This window comes from Rattus norvegicus, chromosome 8 (genome assembly GCF_036323735.1).
Source record: "Rattus norvegicus strain BN/NHsdMcwi chromosome 8, GRCr8, whole genome shotgun sequence".
NCBI classification, from domain to species: domain Eukaryota; kingdom Metazoa; phylum Chordata; class Mammalia; order Rodentia; family Muridae; genus Rattus; species Rattus norvegicus.
In genome coordinates, this window is record NC_086026.1 from 91,659,709 (window position 1) to 91,686,410 (window position 26,702).

General features: G+C 38.8%; 1 protein-coding gene across 1 annotated transcript in view; it reads left to right on the forward strand.

Moving 5' to 3' along the window:
• Mei4 (meiotic double-stranded break formation protein 4) overlaps window positions 1-26,702 on the forward strand; it is a 173,986-nt gene that overhangs the window by 13,918 nt on the left and 133,366 nt on the right. Inside the window, exon 2 of the mRNA NM_001109378.1 lies at window positions 19,122-19,367. Within this exon, the coding sequence (NP_001102848.1) occupies window positions 19,136-19,367 (232 nt within the window). The 5' untranslated portion in view covers window positions 19,122-19,135. The remainder of the gene's footprint in view (window positions 1-19,121; window positions 19,368-26,702) is intronic.

Genomic DNA, 26,702 nt, shown 5'->3' on the forward strand with positions numbered 1-26,702 from the left:
ACATACAAACGTATCACCTTTTTGTTTGAACCTCAAGTTACTTCAAGGAAATGTTTAGAAGTGAATCTTTAAGTAAAACATTAAATTTAGTTGGTCTTTATAATCAAAGTCCAATTTATTTTTAATAGGCCTCTCACATTTTTCTCAGCTTCTCCAATTCTGCCTCCTTATTTATTCAGTGAATTCACTCCTTTCCTTTCTGATTAGATTGCTTTCACCACGGCAGAACTCTGGAAAATAAACTCTCTTGTATTTATCACATGCTTTAGTTTAGTTGTAATGAAGAGAATAATAGAACAGCCTGTTAGAAGCTAATTTTGATGGTTGGTGAGAGAGCGGGCACATTCTTAACCTTTAGTATGGTAGAAAAATGTATTTCCAAAGCTGCTTCTTTTCCTATCTCATTCTTCTGCTTATAGTAATACCTGTCTTTGCAAGATGAGAAACCTAACCTGATCATTTCACATCCCACAGTGATGACTGTTTACTCCTTCTCAGAACAATGGAAGGATAAACTTACTTTTCCTTCTTCACTGATAGTACACCTGATCATGTATCATCCATTTGTTCATTTGTAACTTGTTTATTTTCTTATTCTACTAATTCTACTGTCTCTTCTTCAGATTAAAAGCCCAGAGAGAAGGGACTTTTGTATCTCTAGAGTCTGGTACAATCAATCATTAATTCTGAATGCATCCTGACAATATAAGACTGTCTAATATTTTGCTGTTCTATAACAGTGCATAGAATATTTAACATAGTTATATAAAGATGACTGCTTCCCAGAACTGTATTTGTCTGACAACTATATCCTAAATTATCCATTATTATGCAAGATTTATCTTTTAAAACATTCATGACTTTCATCCATTAATCTGATGATTAATTGTATCTATTGCAAGTAGGTAATATGTGTGTGTGTGTGTGTGTGTGTGTGTGTGTGTGTGTGTGTGTGTGTGTATACCAGTGGGCACAATGCAGAACACCTAGTCCTGAGAGGGTATTTCATTAAAGGTCACTGTTACAGGGAAGGTAAATACTAGACAAAAACAGGTTTCCCAGCCCATCCTGAAAAAGATGGCTATTGCGTAAAATCAAATAATATGTCTGCCTCCCATCTTTCCGCTCATGGCTAATAAGCTTAGGTTCACTAAAGGATTATCGAAACAATTAAAATTAAAAGTCCAAGTTTTGTGGGTGTATATTTTATCAACATTCTTCTAAACTCTTGTTACTTTCAGGTCCCTTTAGTATGCCTTTCTGTCTGGGATCCGTCATTTCATGGACCTGATGTTGGGGTCACATTCCAGCCTCCCTTCCCTCCTCCTGTCCAACCTGGTAGCAACCTTCCAGAGCTTCTGGCCTTCTTTCTGCACAGTTGCGCTGTTTGCGTCTGGCTTTCTTAGATTCAACCTCTCTCCAGCTTCCCAAGGTGACTGTACTTCTTCAGACACCGCTTAGATTAATTACTCAAGTGCTCAGAAAGCCAAGCTATCTTCTAGCCTAGTGTACGAAGTTCAAATTTCACCAAATGACCTTCAAGGTCCCATTTCCCCAGAGTCTTTTTCCCTTTACTTCTCAAACTATTACCCAGAACTGGCCTACAGTTTAATATCCTCTTGGATGGGATTGAGAAAAAGTTCAGGAGTTTGAACTGAATCCCTTCATCACTAAATTGTGGGTGTGGTACTGGAGGTCACCAGAGAGGACTTTTCCAAATCAGAGAATCATCAGAGGTGGCAGGCCTGATGAACGGCGCTGTGTTGCCCGGAGAGATAGTGTGGAATCTGCAGAGGGAGCGCTTGATTGCTCTTTCCAAATCCTTGGGGAGCGATTTAGGAAAGTGAACTTTATGCTGTTTTACCATCAAGTGCAGACGTGGGCATAATAATCAGAGTACAGAGCATAGGGATTTCTAAGAGTGGATCCTTAGGTAATCAAAATCTCAATATTGTTCAAGTCTCTGTAGCTGGGCTGTGTTTCTAACTCTGTCATTAGGTGACAGACTAGATCATCCTGCTGATGTGACGCTCTTAGGAATTCATGATATACAGCATGATTTTGGTGTTACTTTTCATTACACCTGAACTAGGCTTGAGTGCCACAAATGCTAATTTACAGTGCCCCCTTGGCAGCCAATATGGAAAGATGAAAGGGTGTGGACTCAGATTGTATCCTGATTTCCTGCTGTGTGATTTTGGGCAGGTTATTTTTGTGTTTTTATGTCAAGGTGATTGAAAGAATCAGCTATGTTGATGGGCATTAATTCAAATGCTTCATATCATAAAAACGGCTACTCACAGTAACCTTTGTTTTTCTCCTCTTTTGTTTTACATTTTTTCTGTTTGTGGTGGTGGGGTTTAACACAGGGCCTTATATATGCAAAGGGGAGACCGTACAACTGAGCGCTAGGTACCCAGCCCCAAGATTTTCTTCTTCTATTTTTTAAGTCATGCTGTCTTTTATCTAAAAGCATTGTATTTCCCACTGCAGGAGCAAACATCAAGAGAAATATCAGTGTTTTGTTCTAAGGGAAAATTTTCTCTCGTTATTTAAGTGTATTACTATTTTTTTCTCTATGGATAACATGCCATTTTATTCACAATGATAAATTGGTAATGGAAAATTAAGTTGGGCGTATGCTACTCTCTGAAGAGATTGGCAGACTTTCTATAGCTTTTCTCTTTTGTTAAAGGACATACATAAAATACTTGCCCCTGACTTGTGCTTATTAATAATTCAATTGAGGACTGAAGAGTTAAGTCAGTGTTTAAGACCACGTGCATACCCTTTCGGAGGATCTGAGCCTTTTCCCCAGCACTCCTAACACATGGTGTATGCCCACCCACCCACACACATGTTTTAAATTATTGTTTAAATCTATTTGCTTTTATTTTATTTATATGAGTATACTGTAGCTATCTTCAGACACATCAGAAGAGGGCATTGGATCCCAATACAAATGGTTGTGAGCCACCATGTGATTCCTGGGATTTGAACTCAGGACCTCTGGAAGAACAGTCAGTGCTATTAACCACTGAGTCATCTCTCCAGCCCTAAAGCAATATTTGAAATAACAGTTGGCTTTGTTACTTAAGTTATTTTTTTAAAGAAGATACTTATTTTCTCATGCTGATGGTGGATAACTGGTAAGTGGCTGGGTTTGGGTCCTTAGGAGGGTTGGGAGAAGGACTCTGCAACGTGTATGTATCCTCATTTCTGGTGTTTTTCAGGCAACCTTTAGTGTTTCTTGTGAATAGCATTTTATCCATATCTTTATACTTCATTTCTCCTCCAGTATCCAAACATGTTTGCATGTCCGAAATTTGTCTTTCTAAAGAGAGAGATTTTTATGTGTACATGTGCTTACGTAGATGCCCTTGGAGACAAGAAGGATATTGACTTTCCTGGTTGCAGTTATGGGAAGTTGTGAGCTGCCCAGTGTGGGTGTTGGGATTGGTAACTCTGAAAGTGATCTTAACTACAGAGCCATCATTCCATTCCAATGCTGTTTTCTCTCTTTCTCTTTTAAATTATTTTATTGTTTTGGGGGATTCCGTATAAGCATACGATGTATTTTGATTTAGAATGAGTACTATCTAAAAAGAGGTGAACAATGTTGCAATTTCTGAAACTTATTGTAAAACATGTATTTTATTAAGTTCTGTGTAGCTTATCTTTATCAGGAAAGGTACGTCCTAGCCATTGGGATCTCTCGTTGCTTCATGAACGTAACTTCTAACATCACTGACAGTACATCAGTCAGTTAGGCTATGCTAAATAGAAAAGACTGCACTGTACTGCCCACTGAACATAACTATGTAATAAGTTCAAATGTAATGAGCTTGCTGACAAATTTGCAAAGATGTACCCCATCAAAAGAAATCATAGTGCAATAAACCATTGCTTGTTTTAAAATGTTCAGTTTTAAAAAGAAAAATGGATATTATTAAGTATTATATTTGTGTGTGTATATACATATATGTATGTTGGGGTATGTTTATTTAGGGGTGGGTGCTCATTGATACATACATATGTGGAGACCAGGTATCTTTCCACAGTGCTAGGAACATAGGCATGTGTCAGGTTCTTACATTTTAACAGTTGCTCCGATAAGAAAATTCTGGATCCTGTAGAATGGTTCAGCTGGCTGTTGCCTGACCCTGATGACCTGAGTTCTATCCCTAGAAACTGTATAAAGGTAGAAGGAAGAAACCGACCTCCACAAGTGTGCCATGGTGTGTGTGTCCCTGCACTGACACACACACATCACACACTGGCATACAACGGTAACTAAAGTTTCAAAAGGCTTACAAAGGTATACTCTTTTCCATAAGTTTCAAATCAATAACCCACACTTTTAAAATATGGCGTAAAACGTTTATCTTGTGTTGAAGAGAGGTGTAATATGACTACATTTGAAAAAAGCTATCATTTTTGCTATTCCTGGTGTTTTTAGTATTGTCGTGTTATAATTATACAATAAGAGTTCAACCTTAGGCATTGTACTCTTTTTTGGTCCTGAGCCAAAAACTGATAGCAAAGATAAATGAATTTATGCCATATATATATGTGTGTGTGTATATATATATATATATATATGTGTGTGTGTGTGTGTGTGTGTGTGTGTATGTATATATACATGTATTATAATTGAACCACTAACATTCTTCCCATGAGCCAAGTGCTATATTAAATCTTCTAAATGAACTATCTCATTTAGTATTCATCATAACGATACAGTAGCTTATAGCGTTTGCCTTATTTTTCAGATAAGCAAGCAGGCTTGTGGGGACTAAGCAAACAAAATATTTGAGTGGTGGAGTCTGTGCATTAACCACACGTTTGACCTTTATTCCCAGCTGGAGCTTTTCACTGTCATATAGCACTTCTCGGGTGCCTCTGTAATTAGAGTCAGAATTGGAAAAGACAGTGGCCAAACTGTACTTTCATATCAGTGCCGAAATCTGTCCTCATCTTAGGCTGATGGCGGTTCAGCTTCTGCTTGAGTAACTCCAGTAATTGGAATTTCATAACGTCACAAGACAGCACATTCTATTATTGGATAGCTCTTATCAGTTGATATCTTATTCGTCTGGTTATTGGAAATTTGTCTCCCTGTAATTTCCACCTGTTGGCCCTAGTTCTGCTTCTGGAAACATCCTTAATGGCTCTCCTTCCCCTTTCACCTTGCGGGCTTTCCGAGGCTGTGCTCTGGAGTTCCTGGCAGCTCCATCTGGGTAAAGCATTTTTGGGTTGGGGGCGGGGGGCAAATAAAGCAATGTATTTAACACTGTATGGTGTCAGCCACTGCCTTTCAGCTCCTCTCTCCAAGGCCGACATGTCCATATCTTTCTATATCAGCTGAGATCCTCTAGCCATCTTTGCTCTGAAGTCACCTGCTAATTGAGGTCATTTCTGATTACTCTGAAATGGGGACGATTTTGTTTTGCTATTTATTTATCTGAGTTGTCCGTAGCTGTCTATCGCAATCTGAATTATGTCTGTTCTGCTTAGTTTCCTAATGACTACCTGTTGCCATCACTGCCACAGTCTTTTAGGACTTGAGGATGTAGTATGAGGCCAACAGGTACTTGTTAAATAAAGCAGTGAGTTTTCCTCACCCTTACGTTTCAGGGGGCTGTGCCCACCAAAGAGCTCGAGGGGAGATGTTGCTCACATTCTAAGTTTTGAAATTAATGATGATAACAGCGTAAATTATTGTTTATTATTATCACCAATTTCTGTGTCTGTGTGTGGAGGTCAGAGAACAACTTTGTGTAGTCCTCTCCAACCACATCTCTGTATTTTTGGGGGGCTGAGCGCAGGTTGGTAGATTTGCATGGCTGTTTCCTTTATCCTGCTAAGCCATCTTGCCAGCCTTGCTCACTTCCTCAGCAGAGGAGAAAGATGTACAGCTGGAGACTGTATTAATTTTTATTTTCAGTCTTTCAGTTTTATATACTTACTGGTCAGTTAATTTCCTGGGGACCCAGGAATGGTGGCTGGCAAAAGAGTTACCTGAGCCACATTTTCTGCGGCTGAGAATCTGATGCTGAAACTCGGTACTACTAGCTGTGATAAGAATGAACTTCATCATTAGTTTTGTGTTTTATGGGCCAAGGTCAGAGTTTAGTAGGCCAATCTAGGCCATCTTTTGTTCTTTAAGTCTTCTCTTTGTAAAGTCCAGCTTCCTCTGGAGTTTTTGATTGACAGTGTACCTAACCCTTTTTGTTGTTGCTGTTGTTGTTTTGTTTTGTTTTGTTTTTTTGTTTTGCCCTTGAAAGTGACCACTGCCTCAGATAGTTGGATATTTCCACGTTAATATGGTTTTTGGTCCTGGTAACTGAAGACAGATGGACAGGTGAGAGACAGACATGCTGATGGGCGGAGAATACAAAAGGGGAGGCTCTGGGGCACTGGCTCCCAATCTCCCTAATGCTGTGACCCTTTAATACAGTTCTTCATGTTGTGGTTCTCCCCCCGCCCCCACCATAAAATAATTTTCATTGCTGCTTCGTAACTGTAACTTTGCTAGTGCAATGAATTGTAATGCAAATATGTTTGGTTTTTGATGGTGTTAGGTGACCCCTGTGAAAAAGTTCTCACAGATTGAGAAACGCTATACTAGGGCCACTAGACTTTCTGGTTATCCCCCAGAGGGCAGATTTTAGGAAACATTCCTTGAGTTGTGATAAATCCGTTGAAATAAGCATTATAGAAACCCAGCGGGGGCTGCCTAACCTCCACGCGGTTAAGCCCGAGTTACTATTTACTAATTTTATGTTCTGTCTTGGCTGCCCTGGACCCAGAGGGCTGCACACCTGGACTACGCTTTCCCTGCCCCCTCACGTGATGGCTATGACTCTTTGTCCTGCCCTCTTCTCAGGCGTGGGGTCTCCAGTCTCCTCCACACTCTGCAGGCCTGGCAGATTTCCCCTCTCCTTTCTCATCTCATGGTCTCTAGTGCAGGAGAAACCCTCAGGAGAAACCCCGCCTGGGTCCCTCCTTCCCAACTGTTGGCTGCTGGCATCTTTATTTACCGATCAGAATTAACTGGGGGCAGGGTTCATCTTGTGCAAACAATTTTGGGGACCCAAATTGTCATAAGAATACAATCAGCGTTAGGGAAAACCCACTATGGAAAACCTCGAGTATTTCTGAAATAAGGTTTATTTAGGATATGGTGGCTGTGAGGAAGAAAGTTCCCCAGAGATTGCCGTTTTGCTGTTAGAGTAATGAACAGCAGATCGCTGACTGTCTGGCTTTAATGGGAGAAACCAGCTGAAGTCAGCAGAAAAGCTCACTGCAACAGGTGACCTGTCAATGGGCAGAGTGAACAGGGAAGAATCTCTTCATAGTCGAAAGATGTCTTCTGATGCAGGGGGAAAAGAAGAGACAGATACACTTTCCATACCCAGAGAGTTGACTCTAGACCTATGAATTATTGACACGTGCTGTAATCGTTGTTGAGCGTTTGCACATCTAACAAGATCAAATGATGCTGCTGGTCCTTAGGTCGTTACTGCTGTGTCAGGTGCTTCTGAATTTGAATCTGCAGGATCATAATTGGTCGAGGTGTGGAAAACACTCGTGGCTGCTTACTTAAAGTTATTTTTAATGTGCTTGGAAATGTTTTTAATAACAAGGGAGGTTTTAGCACTGTGCTATGAATCTATCATTACTAAATACAAAAGCTTTGCAAGTACTACTATTAGGGCAGAAGATAACCAATAGATGTGCTATATTTTCCATTCCGTTTTATATCTGAAGGGGAGGGATATATATTTTAGAATAATATGTATTTATGATAGATTGATGAACATATCTTGAAATTTTTGTGAAGTATATTAGAATTAGAATGATATCATCAGTAATATAATTTCAATATAAATCTTAATTAGTAACAACAATCATGATTGGAGCTCTTGTTAAGCTAACAGATCCTGTTGCTTGGAAGTGAACATTTGGGAATAGATGTGAATAATTGTTCTACACATTACACAGAGACCTATAATTTAGATTTGGGCTCACTGATTGGTGTTACGGGGGTAGGGAAGACTGATCAGTGTAATGGCGAAATGAAAAGAAAAGGTAAGAAAAGGAAAGAAGAGCAAAAGTAAGAAATTCCATAGGTAAGAAACTTCTCAGACTCTTTCCTCCTCAGATTAAAAGGTAGAATCATAGTGTAACTCTGACAGTAGTAGGAAGAGTATTGCTGGTGCTGTCGGTGCTGCTGATCCTGTCAATGCCAGGCATCATTGTAACTTAAAGTTTTATTCTTATGTGTATGTTCATGCACACAACACAGCACAGGTGTGGCATCAGATGGCAAATTGAGGGAGTTCTCTCCTTCTACCATATGGTGTCTGTGATTTACCTCAAGTCTTTCTGCTTGGCACCAAATGCCTTCACCCTTTGAGCCATCTTGGTAACTTCATCATAACTTTTTAATAAGGAATTATTGCTGATTTAGACACAATCCTATGAGATTACTCTCACACACACACACACACACACACACACACACACACACACACACACACACACCATGCTATGCATGCTTAAAGGGAGATACAGAGATTTCTCTGAGATACTCAGAAAACAAATGGAAGAGTTATGTTCACCATGCAAGACATGGTTTGATGCTTTGGGCTCTGCAGCTCAGGCCCTCTAGTGTCTGGTCTAGTTCAGTCTATCTCCCTACGTACACCTTGTGAGCACTAAGTAGTCTTCATCTCCCCAAGGCGTTTTACTCTGTAGTTCTGTGTCCTGGAGCTCACTATGTAGCCCAGGGTGGCCTTGAACTCACAGAGGTCTGCCACCTCTGCCTCCCACATGCTGGGATGGATTAAAGGCCTGTGTCACTATGCCCACCTAATTCATTAATTGTTTTGAGACAGGGTCCTTATGAAGTCCTGGCTGTTCTTAAACTCTTACTGTAAAATAGGTTGACTTTGAACTTACGTGATTTTCTTGCCTCTGATCTCCAAGTGTTTGGAGTATAGGAATATACTGCGATCTCTACCCTTGATTTAAACTTAGATTTATTAATTGCATTCTACAGTAATATTGATTGGAATTTTTATTAGGATTGTGTTTATAGATTGATTGTAGGGATGGATTTAGTATTTCACTAATACGTTTTATAAGCCATAACCAAAGAGCCTCTCAGTTTACTTGGAGCTTTGTCTGTCTTATCTATTGTTAAATCTATTCCAAGTTACAGGTTTTTAAAATTAAAATTTACGTAGGTAATGGAGTTGATTTCTAGCCTGAATAAATTCTCTCAAATATTCTGTAGTCTTTAAGATTCATTAGTTATTTTCAAAGACATTCACAACAATATTGATAAGGATAATTTGAAAGATAATTTTATTTCTTTTTAATCTATATGACTTTTATTATGTTATTACCAGCAGAAATAGAAAGAAGAGAATAGGCTACTGTTATTACTTTCATTATTGTTCCTGTTTTTTGTGGATGCCTATTACCACAAAATGTTTGGTTTTAATTACTAGGTACGCTGTTTTTTCCTGTTGGTTTTTTCCCCCAACGTGTGAAGATGTGTTCTGTACCTTTTATTTTTGAAAACCTTAGAATAAAAATTTTGCAGTTGCTTCTCAATCTTCTGTTAGAATTCAGCCTTGCAGTCATGAGGACATGTGATCTTTGAGTGCAACAGTGTTGTTTTCAAATAAAAAGCCAATGTCTTTCATAGATGAAGCTGAAACATTTTGTTTCTTTTGATCAGTTCTGGTATATTTTTCAGGACATTTGTTTATTTGATAATAAGTTGTCAATTTCATTAGCACAGATTGCGCATAACTTCATTACTTTCTTTTCTGTGCTCAAAGCATGTTTTCCTCTTTAAAAATCAATTCCTTAATATGCAAAGTATTAAGTTCACTATGAAAATTATATATATATGTATATATATATGACATATGTATTGATGCCATTTTACATTATTTTATTTGTCTTCCTCCCTCTGCCCTCCTCCAGACTCACTACCTGATTCTTGCTGCGTTCCATTTCACCACACTGTACAGATCATCTTTCTGCTCTTATGTTACACATATTTTCTTTCCTTTTTTCTTTAAATCTATCTCCTTCCCTTTCTTAAGATCTCTTCCCATACATGGTTTCTTTTATTTTTCTTTCAGGACCTATGCATACATCTATAAATTTAAGTCTAGATTTAAATACAAAAGAAAATGAAACTATATTTTAAAAATTTGATTTTTTTTTTGCTCCTTTACAAAGAATGCTATGGCTTCATTTTGTTTTACAGCTGAAAAATTCCATTTTGTGCTTGTGGTGTGCACATGTATGTGTGTATATTGTATTTTCTTTATTCATTTATCTGTTGATATATGGCTTGGCAAGTTTCTACAACCTTAGCTGTTATAATTGGTGTAGCGATTAACATAGGTTGATATTTAATGTTTATCATCTCTGTTTCTTAATATATGATTTACGGTTGTGAAACTGGATTTGTAATGTAGTTTGCTTTAAAACGTAAATCCAAGCAGAAAAAAATGGTATTAGATTGTCTTAGAAAAATGATGCTCCTTTAGAGGGCATGAAACACTGTCTGTTGCTAGGAGGGTTTTGTAGTTCTCTTCCTGAGATCTCAGAGGATCATCACAGAGGTAAAAATAAGTAATCTTACTTAGCAAGTGTTTCTCTGGAGTCCTGAGATTATACAGAACCAAAGTTCAAGTAGGTGTCACATAAACAGCTGGGAAACAGTTTTTTGTTTTGTTTTGTTTTGTATGTAATGCAGTATTTACAAAATAGACATTATTTGAATAGGGCCTTGTGTGTTCTTGGAGACTTGCCTTTCCATCTTCCCTCTAGTCCTTAATCCTCCAAAGCTGAAGACCTGGCTTAGCTGGTCCTCAGAAGGTGGCCCCCTCTCTCCCTCTATCCTCGGTTTGAGGGAAGTGCTTTGCTACTCTTCCTGGCTGTTTCTTCAATCTGTGTTCTGCACAGTCTCTTCATTTTATGATGTGTAGTTTTAGTCATATCTAGAATACAGATTCTAAATAATATAAATGTATGGAGTTTAGGGGCTTGAGTCACATAAGTCCTCAGATGTTTTATATACCTTGCAATTAAGGCATTTTTGGTATATTTTCAGGATTATGCCTATTCTGTTTTATGAAATAGGAGTATACCTGTGAGGCACTGGTAATTCTTCTAAACTAATTTTTTTTAAATACTTATAAGTGGTAACCCTCTGTACCCATCTCCTTTTATGGATCTACAAAGTGACACATTACGTGATTTGTTGCCCAAGCCAGTGCACTTTTCAGGGTTTATAAAATGTCTGTGATACATTGATTCCATGCGTGTTTCTGCAGACATTCAAAGAAAATACACCCTCTGACAACGAAGAAACGGAAAGAAGAGGGTGGGGACATAAACAACAAATGCAGTACAATAGTAGCAACAGGCCTCTAGATTTAAAGTTTATGATCTATGGTTGATGGACTCTTTTTCTCTTCAACAAGGGAGAAAAGATAGTTGGCTGTTTGGGTGGGACTGGAACAGCAGTAGAAAGAAAAACAGAAATCTGAAAAGGTAGTGTTGTTTTGTCTTTACTAGTCTCCCTCCCATCACCCAGACTCTGCTAGAAAGGCTTTTAAAGGTGCCTTAATAATTAAAGTAGACAGAGCTAAAAGCTTGAGTAGCTCCTGATTCTGTTATGTAAAACTTCACATGATGTTAATCTGCTGAGCACTTCATACTAACTTTGTGCTGAAACTGTAGCAATAATTAGGGAATTTGTCAGTTGGAACTAATCCAAAAATTACATGTTAGACAGTGTCCAAACTCTAGTGAACTAGTTATGTTAAAAGTCTCATAACACTGTTCTGATAGGTATTTCTAGGGCTCCGCTGACCCAATATTGATATTTGATAAGTGCATATTTTCCTAGCATGGTTCATAGGTATTTCCTTTTTTCTTTTTTACTTCGTCTGATCACATTCATCCCAGTGACTTAAGAAACGTTTCACCAGTGTCTTACAGTTTCCTGCTTTATTGGAGAGTCAAGTATTTATTTTAGGATTCACAGAACATAAAATCTTTCTCCTTTAGAGCTTACCTGTAACATAAAACTGTATGCACATGGATGTTATACTGTTATGTTCTGATGGAATGAGTGCTGCAGGCTGGAGTTACTGTCGTAGCAAGAGAAGACGGGCATAAGTTCTAATATATACACTATATATTTTTGAGGTTTAATTCTATTTATTTTTCTGTTCCTCATAATGAACAAATGTCACAATTGCATAATTAATAAGCATACATGTAGTGCAAATTAGAATATTTTGGCATTTGAATATACTGGGAAATTAGTAAATCAAATTAAATGCTATATTCTCACATAACTGAATTTTGTTGCAGAAAATACTTGAGATCAGATACACATACATACATACATACATACATACATACATACATACATACATATACCTCTTTCTCATTCATTTGGCAGGCAAACACCTACTGTCTTTTGCAATTTGAAGTATTTTCTTCTCATTCTCGTTTTCTCATTTCTTTTTCTGTTTTCCCTTCTTTTCTTTTCTTTCTCTCCCTCTCTCCCCCCCTCCTGTCTTCTTCTTCTTCTCCCCCACCCCTTTTGCAGCACTTCATGCAGCTCAGGTAAAGTGGATTCTATAATATGGAACTGCACCTGCATAGACTCATATCCTCTAAAGAAATCACTCTCCTAGGCAAGGAGTGACATCTCGCTGTGTTTATAACCTACATTTCTCTGACAACTTACAATGTAGAACATCTTATGATATAGCTGTAGCTATTTGTATGTTTTCTCTTAGCAAATGTCTTGCCATTAATGTTTTCCCATATTAAGAAAAAAATCTAAATTTTTTATTAATTCTATGATATATAATAATTTCTTAAATTGATTCATTTTTATTCACTTTACAACCTGATCTTAGCCCTTCATCACCTCCTAGTACCTCCTCACACAAGTTTTTCCCCCATTCCTCTTGGAAGGGGAAGTCCCCTTTGGATGTTGAGCTCCCCCCTACCCCACCTACACATTCTCTCCCACTGAGGCCAGACAAGGTTATTCCTTTAGGGGTGTTGGGTTCACATGCAGACAGGTTGTCAACAGGCTCAGCGACAGCCTCTGCTCCAGACGCCGGGGGACTTGCCTGAAGACCAGGCTGCACGTCTGCTACATATGTGCAGGGGTTCTGTGTTCAGCCCGTGCTCACTCTTTGCTTGGTGATTAAGTCTCTGGGAGCCTCCGAGGCTAGTTGACTCTGTTAATCTTCCTGTGGAGTCCTTGTACTTGATGGGTCCCTCAGTTTTTCTCCCAGCAATTCTGTAAAACGCCCTACACTCTATTTAGTGTTTGGGTGCAAGCCTTTGCATCTCTTTTCTTTGGTGGTTGGGTGGAGTCTCTCAGAGGTTCTATCTGTCAGCATACGGGAATATCATTAATAGTGTTGGGAATTGGTTCTTACCCATGGGATGGATCTCAGTTTAGGGCAGCCATTGGTTGGCCATTCCCTCACTCTCTGCTCTATTTTTGTCACTAGTAGGCAGGACACATTTTAGGTCCAAGGCTTTGTGGGTGAGCTGTTGGCCTCATCTTTCCACTGGGAGCCCTGCCTGGCTACAGGAAGGGACCACCTTAGTATCCATATTCTCCATTTCATGGAATCGCATCTAGAATTTCCTCTCTTAGACCCTCTGTGGCCTCTCCCCTTCCCAGGTCTCTGGCAAGTCTAGACATTGCACCTGCCCCACGGACCACTCTTCTTTCTCTCTACCCTACTCTCCCTACATATGATCTCCTCTCCCTGACTCACCTCCCTCCCCATTCCCTCCTCCACCAGTTCTCCTCTCCCATCAACCTCTGATACCTGTTTCGCTTCCCCTTCTGAGAAAGATTCAAGCTTCCTCCTTCGTGCTGTGATGTTGTTTGTCTTCTTTGGGTCTGTGGATCATAGTGTGGGTATCCTGTACTTTATGGCTAATAGCCACTTCTGCGTTCATACATACCATGCATGTCCTTTTGGGTCTCAGCCACTTCACTCAGGATGATATTTTCTAGTTCTGTTCATCTGCCTGCAAAGCTCATGATGTCCTTGTTCTTAATGAGAGAGTAATATTCCATTGTTTAGATATAACACATTTTCCATAGCCATTCTTCAGTTGAGAGCCACCTAGGTTGTTTCCAGTTTCTGGCTGTTACAAATAAAGTTGCTATCAACATAGTTACCAGGTGTTCTTGTGGAATGGTGGAGCAACTTTTGGGTTTACACCCAGGAGTGATATAGCTGGGTCTTGACGTAAAAATGTTCCCAATCTTCTGAGAAACTGCCAAATTGAACAGCGGGTGTTCAAGTTTGCACTCCCATCAGCAGTGGAGGAGTGTCCCCCCCCTTGCTCCCCAACCTTGCCTGCATGGGCTGGCCTTTTGAAATTTTAATCTTAGCCATTCTGATGGGTAGAAGGTGGAATCTTAGAATCATTTTAAATGGCATTTCCACAATGACTATGAGCACTGAACATTTCTTTAAGTGTTTTAATCTTTAGCATTACCTGTTCAATCTGGTAACAGGTTTGTTTGTTTTTTTTTTTTTTTTTTGATAATCTAAATGTCTTATGAATCATTTGTGAGAGCAAATTTCCATATTTGGCTGTGAATACTTCTTAAAGGTAAAACCAACTTACACTTCAAGGCCAAGGTCTTAACCCTTTTGTAGATGCTTATGCCATATTAAGAGTTGATTCTTATAAATAATTATCTATTCTAAATTCTCACTGGTGTGGTAGAGAGGAATGAGTTGTGGATTTTGATATGATAGGATTTTGATCAATGTTCTTGGAAATTAAGCAACTTCAGAATATTAAATTATACTTTAACACAGTTTTGATAGTTCAAAAGGTTTGGGTCATTAATCTCACAGTACAATTCATTTTGGAGACAGAATAGAGAGGGCTGATAGAATTACAGAAGCCATGTTGACAGAGTACCATTCATGGCCAGATGGAGAATCCAGGGGCCATAAGAATCCACTAGATTAGTATTCCACAGCGCAGTGGAGGATTTTTATGGTAAGAGCTTCTCCCAAGTGGAAAGAAAAATCCCATTTAAACTAATATGTATATAATGTAAATATAGACCTTTATATTTCAAACTACTAAAAAAATCAGAGACACTAAAGACTTACTTGGGAAACATTAAGTGTTTATTTTAATTATTTACTATAATTATTTGTGTATAAATTGAATTGAAAAAGGCTTTGTGAATGCCGTTAGGAAGCTAAGGTACTTTCCAGTTGCAGCATCGAATTCTCTAATTATTCAATGAGGTACCAAACAGTTCAATTCATTCCTGACCCTTGTGACCCTCATGTGTTAGATTGCACAAGAATGATGGCTCAGTTACAAAGACTACCACAATTTCAGGTGCCTCAGGCAGGGTCTTCAGATTACCTGGGCTCTGTCCATCTAAATAAGGGATTTTATAATCTACTAACCAGAGAGGAAAAGTGCCTCTTGGAGACTGCCACAAAGGATGCATGCCAGGGACAACCTTGTCCGAGAGATTCTAATGGATGGTCTCTGGGTTGCGGAGTGCACAAAGCTGAGATACTCATTTGCATGCAACGTATTCCCGCCATCTTTGTGTGTATGCCTATTAACATGTGCGCTCTCTGCTCCCCGTTCTTTAAAGCGTTTTTCCTTATTTACTGCTCTAGGTGTCCTTAGGTAGGCACGATCAATTATTATCTGTGTCTTCTATCTCTGCTTCCTCCCAAGGTTGAAGTGGGAGTTAGTAATGAAAGTTCCAACAATTGTCTAGTTTTGGCTTTGTATTTCTGGCACTCGGTATCCAAAGGAAACATGATAGAAGTTACCTCAACAGAACAGGAGTGTCTTGTGTCACTGAAGAATTTATAATCTCAAGCATTCAGGACCTTTGCATCAAAAATTGGCTTTGCATCAGAAGCCAAATATATATTTTGTATGTCATTCAAGCTTGTACTTATTCCGTTAAATTTTAGGGCAAATAGGTGTGTATGTCTACTCTCATTTTAACCCCAGCCCTGACTCTCTCCTTCCCTCCCTCCCCACTCCCTGATCCCCCCCCCATCCCAGGACTCCAGTCTGATTGGTTGTAGTTTCTAGTCTATCCGTTTTCTCTGATTTACATCCTTGCACTCTGCAGCGGGCGTCTCTGTTAGCAATTGTTCTGCTCACTTGTGATTCGGTTATAATTAATGTCCAGACCCTGAGTTAGTAACAAGCAAGACTTAGTAATTTGATCTTTTTTATTTTCCTATGACCAATAGCATGCTTCAAAGACAAATCTCAGCCGAAGACTAAATATGCAGTCAATCAAAGGACCCAAACCCATGAAGAGTTTCTGTTAGATGCCTTGCAGTTGGCTGTACTTATGAACTGGGGAGCTCTTTGCTCTTGTCTTCCCAAACTACTTTCCTACTCTTTTCTTTGCAGGTTATATCATCACCATACACATTTGCATTTGAGGAATTTTTTTCTAACTAAAACAAATTTAAATTGGTTCTGTTTTTTTTTCTGCTCTGTGTGTGTGTGTGTGTGTGTGTGTGTGTGTGTGTGTGTGTGTGTGTGTTAATGCTGTCAAGTATACAAGCAGGGTTATTTTGTCAGGGAGGATCATCCATGTGTCTGTGATCTGCGTGCAGGATGCTTCTCTGAGAGTAGCAAGTGTCAGAATCCTTAGCCGTATCCCTGACACAACAGATGGAGGATGAGCGAGCACGTGGGATGGCTGTTGCCAAAATTACCATAAGTTGGGCTATAGTTCTAAGCAGCATTTCCATCTCACTAGTACAGTCCTTGGTGTGTTTATTCAGTGGCAGTGAAAGGTTTCAAATTGTGCTCTCATTTTGTAAATGAACTTTTTGAAAGTTTAATAAAACGTGGTACATGTCTGTTGATAATTACGATAACAGACAAATGAGATTGTAAAAATTAATAATTCTAAAATTACATAGAAGTATTACTTTACAGTTTTGTGTTTCTATTTTTATATAATTGAAGACTTTAGTGTATCATTTAGATTTCCGTGTTCTCATTTACTTCAGTCAGTATATCATTAATAATTTTCTGTCAAAATAAGATGTCTCCTACTAATGCCTAATTTTTGATGGCTAAGTAATAGTTTTATAATCATGACCTTATTATATTCTTAACTATTCAGTTGTCAGTCCCAGTTTTCAATGCAAAAGTAGTGCTGTGAGGAGCACACAGAGCTTCGTGTTTATCACAATTATAGTGGATCATTAAGGTTGGGGAGATGGTTCAGCTCTCAAGCAGGAGGACCCAGGTTCAGATCTCCACGACCCGCGTAGAGAACACCTGTGACTGTGTGTGTCTATAATCAGTGCTGGGGAGGAAGATACAGGAGAAGCCCTGGGGGGCATTTCATCCATCCAGCTTGTTTAACTAATGGGTAAGATGGGGGGTTAGGGGGGAGAGAGAGAGAGAGAGAGAGAGAGAGAGAGAGAGAGAGAGAGAGAGAGAGAGAAAGAGGGGGGAGGTTATAGTGGGCCATTTTTCTCAATGGCAGGATATCAGATAAGTGCATGTGATCTTGGGTGGGAGTATATCTCAGGGATTTTGTTCATTTGCAAATACTTCTAGATGTGCACTGAGCCAGCGGCATATCAAATACCTGGGAAGGATACATAGACAGGCCTCAGGCAACTAAAATGGAGTCAGGGCATCATAAATGGTGAAAATTCAGTAGTAGCAATGTAAACGGGAAAGAATGTGGACATTGCAGCCCTGCAGTAGTGGCATTACAGTTGGTAAGCTATGGGATATGAGGTGAAACGTCGTTAGCAGGATCACTGTTGCAGCCAGACTCTGTATTTTCGCATGGTCATCTCTGAGCTTTGGGGAAATGGGTTCTAGAAGCCTCTCAGATATAAAGACGTGAAAATACACAAGTCCTTTACATAAAATGGTTTACCATTCACATATAATCTATACATATCCTCTTGTGTACTTCATATCACCATAGTGACACCTAAATATGTGAATACAATGCGTAGTTGTTAAACAATGCCAAGAAATAGCAAGAAAAGCCAGTCTGTCCATGTCCAGAAGAGGTATACGTTTTTACTCAGATGGCTTTGCTCTTCAGAGAGCTGAATGTGGCGCACAGAAGTAGACATTGCAGAGGCATGAACTGTATTTTAACTGCTCAGTGAACAGTTTTATTGTGTGTTTTCTGTTTAGAGCCTCTGTGATAATCCAGGACAATCTGGTGGGAGCCACAGCACTTACCGTTCAGTAGACAGGATGAAAATAAACTAAGTCGATTTTGCATCACGTTCTCCCTTTAAATGTATTTATATTTCAAGACTATGAAATGCTAATGCTTTGGAAAAGTATCCACATGGCATCAATTGGGGTAGTTGGAAGCACTACTTCAATAATGCAAATATTTGATTTTTTGTTATATTATTTTTGAGATTGTAAATTAATTATGTTATTTCCCTTTCTCTTTTTCTCCCTCCAAATCTTTCCATATAGCTCTCCTGTCTCTGTTTTAAATTTGTGGGCTCCCTATTCATTAATTATTGCTGTGTCTATAGATGTACATGTGTGCACATACATATATTGCTAAATTCATCCTCTGTTCAGCCTGCTAATGTTACTCTGTATTTGTTTTCATGGCTCGCCATATGACCATATGTTTTTCCCTGGGAAAGACTGTTTCTCCCACTCTCAGTATTCCTTGCTTCCCTAGTTCTTTGTGTCTGTTTGAGGCCTCTGAGATTGTGTTTCCTAGTAATGTCAGTTGCTACACCCATGAAGTCTCACTAATATGACTATTTAAACATGAATTGAACAAGGACATCAATAAACATGCTAAAGTGGACTGGGGAACCCCATAAGGACTCATATCAATTCTCAGTTCCTGAGAATCTTGTTTCTGTTACTTGGTATCAATTTATATCATGAACTTTTTAAATTAGCCCTACTCTGAAAGATCTATTTTGTTCAAATAAAACACAAGGGAAAATAAAGTTAAAGGGAACTTTTGTAATTTCCTTTTCGTTATATGGTAGGGACCAAAGCCAAGATGGATGTTCAGACATGGTATTTGAAAACGTCCAAGCTGGCACTGGCCTTGGCGATTATCCACTCAAAGCCAGCAGACAGAAGCAGCAGACAGTATGCAGAGCAACTGGCTGCCTTGGTGACCCAGCAGGAGTCCAAACAGAAGTCAAAAGTTGAAGCCTTAGAAGCAGAAGTCCTACAGTTACGTCAAAAACTATTCCTGAGTAGGATTTCCTCCGGGTTGTTTAAGAATGGTGAGTACGTGAATCACTTTTCAGTGATTTTAAACCTGTTATACCATAGTTATCTAGAAATTTATTACAACGTTGAGAATTTTTTGAAACTATAGACATAATCTTCTTGTTCCCATAGGCTTTTTTCTCTTTAGTCAATTAGTTACTTATTAGAAGTTACGGTCCCTGCCTAATGAAGAAACCACATTAGACTAGGAGATTAAGGTAACAGAAGTAAATGACTCCAGGGTGGAAATACTCTGTATCATCATTGTTATGACTTTTGCAATAAGGATTGGACCCAGGGCAGTGAGTGTTGTATAGCATACACACTGCCACTCAGCGACAACAATGTCTGTGGCCAACGTACAATTCATTTTAAAACCTCATTCTTTAATTCTACTATTTTGTTTTTCTTTTTTTTGTTGTTCTGTTTTTCCTCTTGTACAACAGCTGTAAATTACAAAGTACAAGTTCTAGAGAGGAATTAAGGCCCTAAAACATGTAAGATGAGGCACTATTTTCTCTATCGATTACCCACCATTCTGGTAGGAGAAACAGATTTAAAATTAACTTAGTTGTGATGTATTCCAATAGAGGGCAAGAAATGCTTTGGCAAAATTCCAAAGAAGCCATTCATCCTGCCTAATTCTTTGGGAGATCTGTTCTCCCAGGTATGTATACCCGTGAATGACATTGTTTCAGAGGATCTAGCAAAAGACAGAGGTATGAGCTAAGAGAGAGAAGTAGAGAGTACACCGACCCCCATCCAGAATCCCTTAGCATTGAATTTTGAGTAACAAGAGCTCCAGTAAGCAAACTGGCAATGAAAAGAAGAAAGGAGGAGAGTTGACCTCAGAAAGCTGGGAAAGGCCCTAAAAATCAACTGAGGAAAGTTGTCATCATTGTTTAGTTCACCATGTAAATGTCCCCAATGAGACCCTGGTGATTTTATTAGAGATTATACTGGGACAGTGCAGGCAAAGCAGGGTTCCCTAGCACAAACTGGAACATACATCATATGATTCATTTCATTCAGGAACTTAGTTTGAAGCAGAAGAATGGTTAGGAAACAATTCTGGTAACCAGGGAAAGCTATGTAAATGAGATCATGTTTTAAATTAGATCCTGTTACTTCTCTGCCTAAAAATCTTTCCTGGCTCTATTTCATTTTTGATGAAAAGTTGCTAGAGTGTCTCATAGATGAAGCCAGCTCTCCTCACCTCTTCCTCCCCACCTTGTCCACGCTCCCATCAGAAACTAGTTATAGCCTGGAAAGCACCTTTCAGGGGTGTGTCTCTGCTGCCTTTTCGGACATATTGTATCTCTTCATTCGGATTTTATTCTAAATGCCAACTCCTTTATGAGCTTTCCCCTGACCATTCTGACTTTATTTCATCTTCCATGAGCCATTCTGTGGAAGATTGCCTGGGTGCTGCGTTACCTCCTGATCTAGAGTCTGAATTTATTGAGGAGAATGAGATGGAGATGATGGTGATGATGATGCTGCTGCTGTTGCTGATGGTGATGGTGATGATGATGATGACGACAAGGAGGAGGAGGAGAAGGAGGAATCTTTGATTGTTCCAGACTAAATCCTAACATATTATTGCAAGGTGTTAAATACATTTTGTGGTGACTGGATGTGGAGCATAGCAGTCACTGGATTCAGGGATACAATTAGTATTCTGTGTACTTTCACCAAAGTCCATGATTTCAACTCATGTTAAATGTAATCCTTGGTGCGAGCTGTTGAAAGATATGGCTAGTTGGGTCCCACAGAAAGTGACTTCATTAGTATATTAATGGATTATTATCAGAGTGGGTCTGTTATTAGTGACCAGTTTGGACTCTATGTTCTGAACTCTTACCCTGTAATTCTCAACTCTACAGTAGATCTATGAACTAGGCAGAGAGTCCCTAGTATCAAGAAAATTATTACCAAATGTAGCCACTTAGCTGTGACCTTTTAAAGTATCAGCTGAATAAACATGTATTCTTTACCTATTATAAGGCTGTGGTTAAAACCACTTAAAAGTGCAATAAGAGAAAACAGACTAAGACATCTTGTGTGAAGATTAATGAATTAAACTAGGTTCATAAGAATCAGAATTTTTATTAAAAGACAGATGTTTTTGGATTTTTTCCAAAATAGACACTTGTGATGTATGGTGGGAATGAGTTCAGAGACTGGCTATAAGTGAATTTAAGAATTCCCTCCCTACTTTATGAATTTAAGGCTCCCACCCTACTTTATGAAGTGGATTGTAATAATTTGTATGTGAACACAGAAAACTTATAAGAAAACACATTGAATAGAGTGTAGGCTTATCTGATAGAGGATAATCCCAACAAATGTGGGTAGAAATGTAGAGGGAAGGTAACTATGTGATCAGAAAACTCAGAGCAGATGGGTAGGCAGGAACTGAAAACATATAGTCAGGATTTTTTTTTCTTAGCCTTTAAATAATAGTTGGAATTGTAATTGTGTAAAACTTATAGGGAGACCTGAAGTGTGAGGGCAGGAGAGGATGTTTGTGCCTACCATTACAAGGGTGAGCAGAGGCAAGGAGGCATTTTTATATTTGTGTGTGCCAATGTATTGAACACATGCATGCAGTGGGTAGTAGAGACACACTAACTGGGAGGGATTATGTGCATGGCATACAGACTTAGTATGTGGAAAACATGATGACTGTATGTGAAAAACATGACGACTACCTATCTACATGTTACTAAATCTCAGTGTATAAACCAAAAATTATAATTTTAATTATAAAAATTCTAATTATATAATATAATTATAATTAAAATATAATCATATCTCATAGTTATATTTTCAATTTGTAATTCTTAATGTAATTTTAATACTTTAATACTTTAATATTTATTAATTATATTCAATAATTTTATCATTTACTTATGCTTAATAATTTAATATTTAATTTAATAGTTTAAACAGTTAAAATAATTTATAATTATGATTATATGTTACAATTACAGTTGTATAAAATTTAATCATAAAAATTAAAATTATAATTTTAAAATTATAACACTGCATAATTTATAGCCATATTCTGTCTCCATAGAGTCCTTTTTGACAATGGGTTGCTTCAATATACACGGTGAACAAATAATAAGAATAATCAATCATTCTTTATCTCCTCTGAAGTTATAGGATTAATATAATGGCAAAATGTAAAAAATTACAGCAATCTCGAACTATGCCTATCCTTAGATCCCATGATATCAACAGTATTGCTCGGTATCCAAATTCTATTTGTAGTGCCAACATATTGCACATGATATTTGTGAATATTTATAGATACTAAGCTGCGTGATAATTCATTTTATATCTTTCACTTACGGTTCCTCTGAGAGAAAATTTCCAATAATTATATAATGATAATAAGTTTCCCTCCCATTGGAGTCTCAAGTCCAGTATGTAGTGTGGGTGTTTGGAAGTATTCTGTCTCTCCACTTGTCATCTCAAACCTAAAAATAGGAATCTCTTAGCATGCACAGAAATTGAGTAACTGTTAAAGGGGAGGTGATAAATGAAGCGAACGGGAGTTAAAACAAAAGGACAGTAAAATAAGAACATAGTGGTTGTTTAACGATAGGTAATTTGAAGGAATGTAATGACTTGTTCTACAAAAGCTGTTCCAGAGAATCAGAACTAGACTGCCCCCAATGCTCCCAGGGACTAAACCACGAACCAAAGAGTACACAGGGGGTACCCATGGCTCCAGCTGGATATGTAGCAGAGGATGGCATTATCTGGCATCACCAGGAGGGGAGCTCCTTGGTCCTGTGGAGGTTTGATGACCCAGGATAGGGGAATGCTAGGCCGCCTAGGCCAGGCCAGAGTGAGTAGGCAGATGGGGGAGCACCCTCATAAAGGCAAGGCATGGGGGAGGGAGGAGGAGATAGAGGGCTTCTGGAGGGGAAACTGGGTAGAGGGAAACATTTGAAATGTAAATAAATAAAATAACAAATAACCAATAAAATGAAAAGAAAAAAGATATTATTAAGTATTTCTTTCTGGAGTTTTCAGAGTTTCATCATACTTGTAAGAACCAAGTGTTCAGAGACTCATAACGGATGCTGAATTGAATACTTCTGGAAAACTTGAGAGGCTGGGGAACATAATTTACTTCAACTGTCCACTGAAGCAATAGAACAATCTAGAATTAAATGAAGCAGAGTGGAAGTGGTTTATACAGCATCTTAGGATTCCCAGATACTTTTGCATTTTGATTGATTTTCAATACTTTCTTATTGAGGAGTATATTCCTAGGGAACTGTGCTACAGAAGGGATAAGTAGAATCTGGTCCTAGAGTTATACCATATGTCTATTTTACTGAAATGTTCAGTAGTAGTGAAAAACAAATTGAAGAAAGAATAAAAGAAGATAGTTAGTAAGGGAGGGAGATGAAATGAGAGAATCTTGAACACCATGTAGCATCTGTCTCCAGCATTTTTAGTGATTTGTGCCACGCACGACTCTTAATCAGTAGACAACTTCTTTCTTTTTAAAGTTCTCCATTCACTTTGGAAAATGTGTTGATATCCAGTGTGTGGATCCTTAAAAGGCTTCGGCAGATTTTGAGAGTTCTGACTACGTTTTCTGGGGCCCAGTTTTGGCTGATGAAAGGAGGAAAGCAACTGAGACAGCATCTAGCTAATTGGAGGAAGAAAAAGGTGCCCATGAAAATAGGGATTAGAACATCATTTCCTCAACTTCTTGTTTCCTGTATGCTTCCTGCCACGCCAAGATATGATGTGGGAGCCTGGTAGTCATTAACTAGCATGCTAAGGATTGAAAACTATGGGGTGACATGAGCCCATACCCTGGTGACACTGCTTCTGCAGATGAAGTAGATCTTGTTAGTGAACTTAAGGTAGAGAGTGGTTAATGTACGCTAACAGGTCTTCTATTCTTCATCCCTGAGAGAGGGTTTGACGTCATGAATGAGTGGACTTAATAACGAGCATGGCGTCTCTTACCCCAAGAATCCACTCCATTGTGTAGGGGAGAAGAATAATGGTCTTCTCATCAGAAGAGCTTTGTTGAAGATGGCGTCATGTTGTTTGCCAGAATTTAATCTAGGGCTGAATAAATGAAAAGGAGAAATTTAAAGGGGTATTAGGAAGGGGTTAATGGCTGGCCTTAACCTATAAGAGTAAGTGTCAAAGAAGATGGGATACCAGTGGCAATTCTTCCACAGTAAAAAAATATTCAAGGGGCTTTATTGAACAATATGAAGATTAGTATTTTAGTGACAGTGAGGGAGGGGTATCTTGAGCAGGCATTTGTATCTTCACCATCGTCTGGTATTCAAATGAGGGAAGCGGATGGATAAAGCATGGAGTATATGCTGTTTCTACTGCACACACAGAGTATATGCTGTTTCTACTGCACACACGGAGTATATGCTGTTTCTACTGCACACACGGAGTATATGCTGTTTCTACTGCACACACGGAGTATATGCAGTTTCTATTGCACACACGGAGTATATGCAGTTTCTACTGCACACACGGAGTATATGCAGTTTCTACTGCACACATGGAGTATATGCTGTTTCTACTGCACACACGGAGTATATGCAGTTTCTACTGCACACACGGAGTATATGCTGTTTCTACTGCACACATGGAGTATATGCTGTTTCTACTGCACACATGGAGTATATGCTGTTTCTACTGCACACGTGGAGTATATGCTGTTTCTACTGCACACGTGGAGTATATGCAGTTTCTACTGCACACACGGAGTATATGCTGTTTCTACTGCACACACGGAGTATATGCTGTTTCTACTGCACACACGGAGTATACGCAGTTTCTACTGCACACATGGAGTATATGCTGTTTCTACTGCACACATGGAGTATATGCTGTTTCTACTGCACACACGGAGTATATGCAGTTTCTACTGCACACATGGAGTATATGCTGTTTCTACTGCAGATTTCATGCTTTCATAAATGACAGCCTCAGGATGAGCAAACAATGGGTAAGAGCAAAACAAAAGCAAAAGAAGACTCAGTTAATTTATTGATTCACATATCTATTTAATAAGTGTTCATTGAGCACAGGGGTGCAAATGATGTTCCACATGCAAGGTAGCACATGTGCCCATGGTTGAATTTGGATTTTTTTGCCCGTGCCCAGGATTGCATTGTGAACCATCTGGCTGACATTTTTTTTTTTTTTTGTGAGTTTGTCTCTCCGACCGCCTTCGGCCTGAGGATTAAATCCTAAATGCTTCAGTACTTGCACAGTTCCTACTGTTCATCCTGTGTAGTGTGGATTCAGCCCAGTGGTTTTAGCTGCACTGATGCCCGCAAGGCAACAGAACAGGAGCTGTAGATCATCCCAGTCTTCTGTACACCACACCAGACCGGAGGCTGAGCTTGCTTTAGTAAACTCAGCGCCATTCTCCTCGCTATAGCTCACCCGGCCTTCGTCCATCTCTATGTTCTTATCCTGTGCCATGCCACATACAAAAATCGGTCTCACAGATACAGCTGTGAAATTCATATTGTGTATTGGGATATGAATTGGTTTATAGATGTTGGAAGAACATGGATAAGCACTTATTTCTCTGTTACTATGTAGCACTCATAATATAAATATGATGATAATTGAAGTTTGCCTAAAGCTGCCGTTAATTTTAAAAAGTCATAGTACACGTGCATTAAAATGTGCAGTCAAAAGACATTTCATTGGCAGTATTTATAATAATTGAATTTGAATAATTGAAAGTGGAAACTTATAATTGTATATTAGAAATGCTTTACACATTACACAGAATTGAATGAATCTGATAATTAGAAATCCTTGGATATAAACAATGAAAATTAAAGTTAAACTGATTAGACAATCAAATGGTTTTAGTAGTTAAGTCCAAAATTAAGAAATGTAGGTCCCTTAATTATCCTAACATGTCCTGATGAGGTATAGACCCTTTAATGATCATAACAGGCCTTGTCTCTGTAGTAATGATGACCGAGACACAGAAGGACCACAGACACGCAGATGCAGGGATCGAGTCAAACCATCAGAGGTTGCGCTCATCCATGAAGATAACCTTTTCAGACGGAAGCCATCCTCCATCTCATTTTCCTGATGCGGGGCTCTGGATCTGGTTGCTTATGTAATCATCCTCTGTGCAGAAGCTGGCTTCTAGGGCATTTCATTCGGTGCTGAGATAACCTCGTGGGTTAGGTGGACTCTGGTTTCTATGTATTGTTAGACTCTCTCCGTATCTGGCCATTCCTCATGGAAATAGTTTCCCTTCTGCTATTTAAATTTATCCTGCTTCATTGATCCTATATATCATGCCT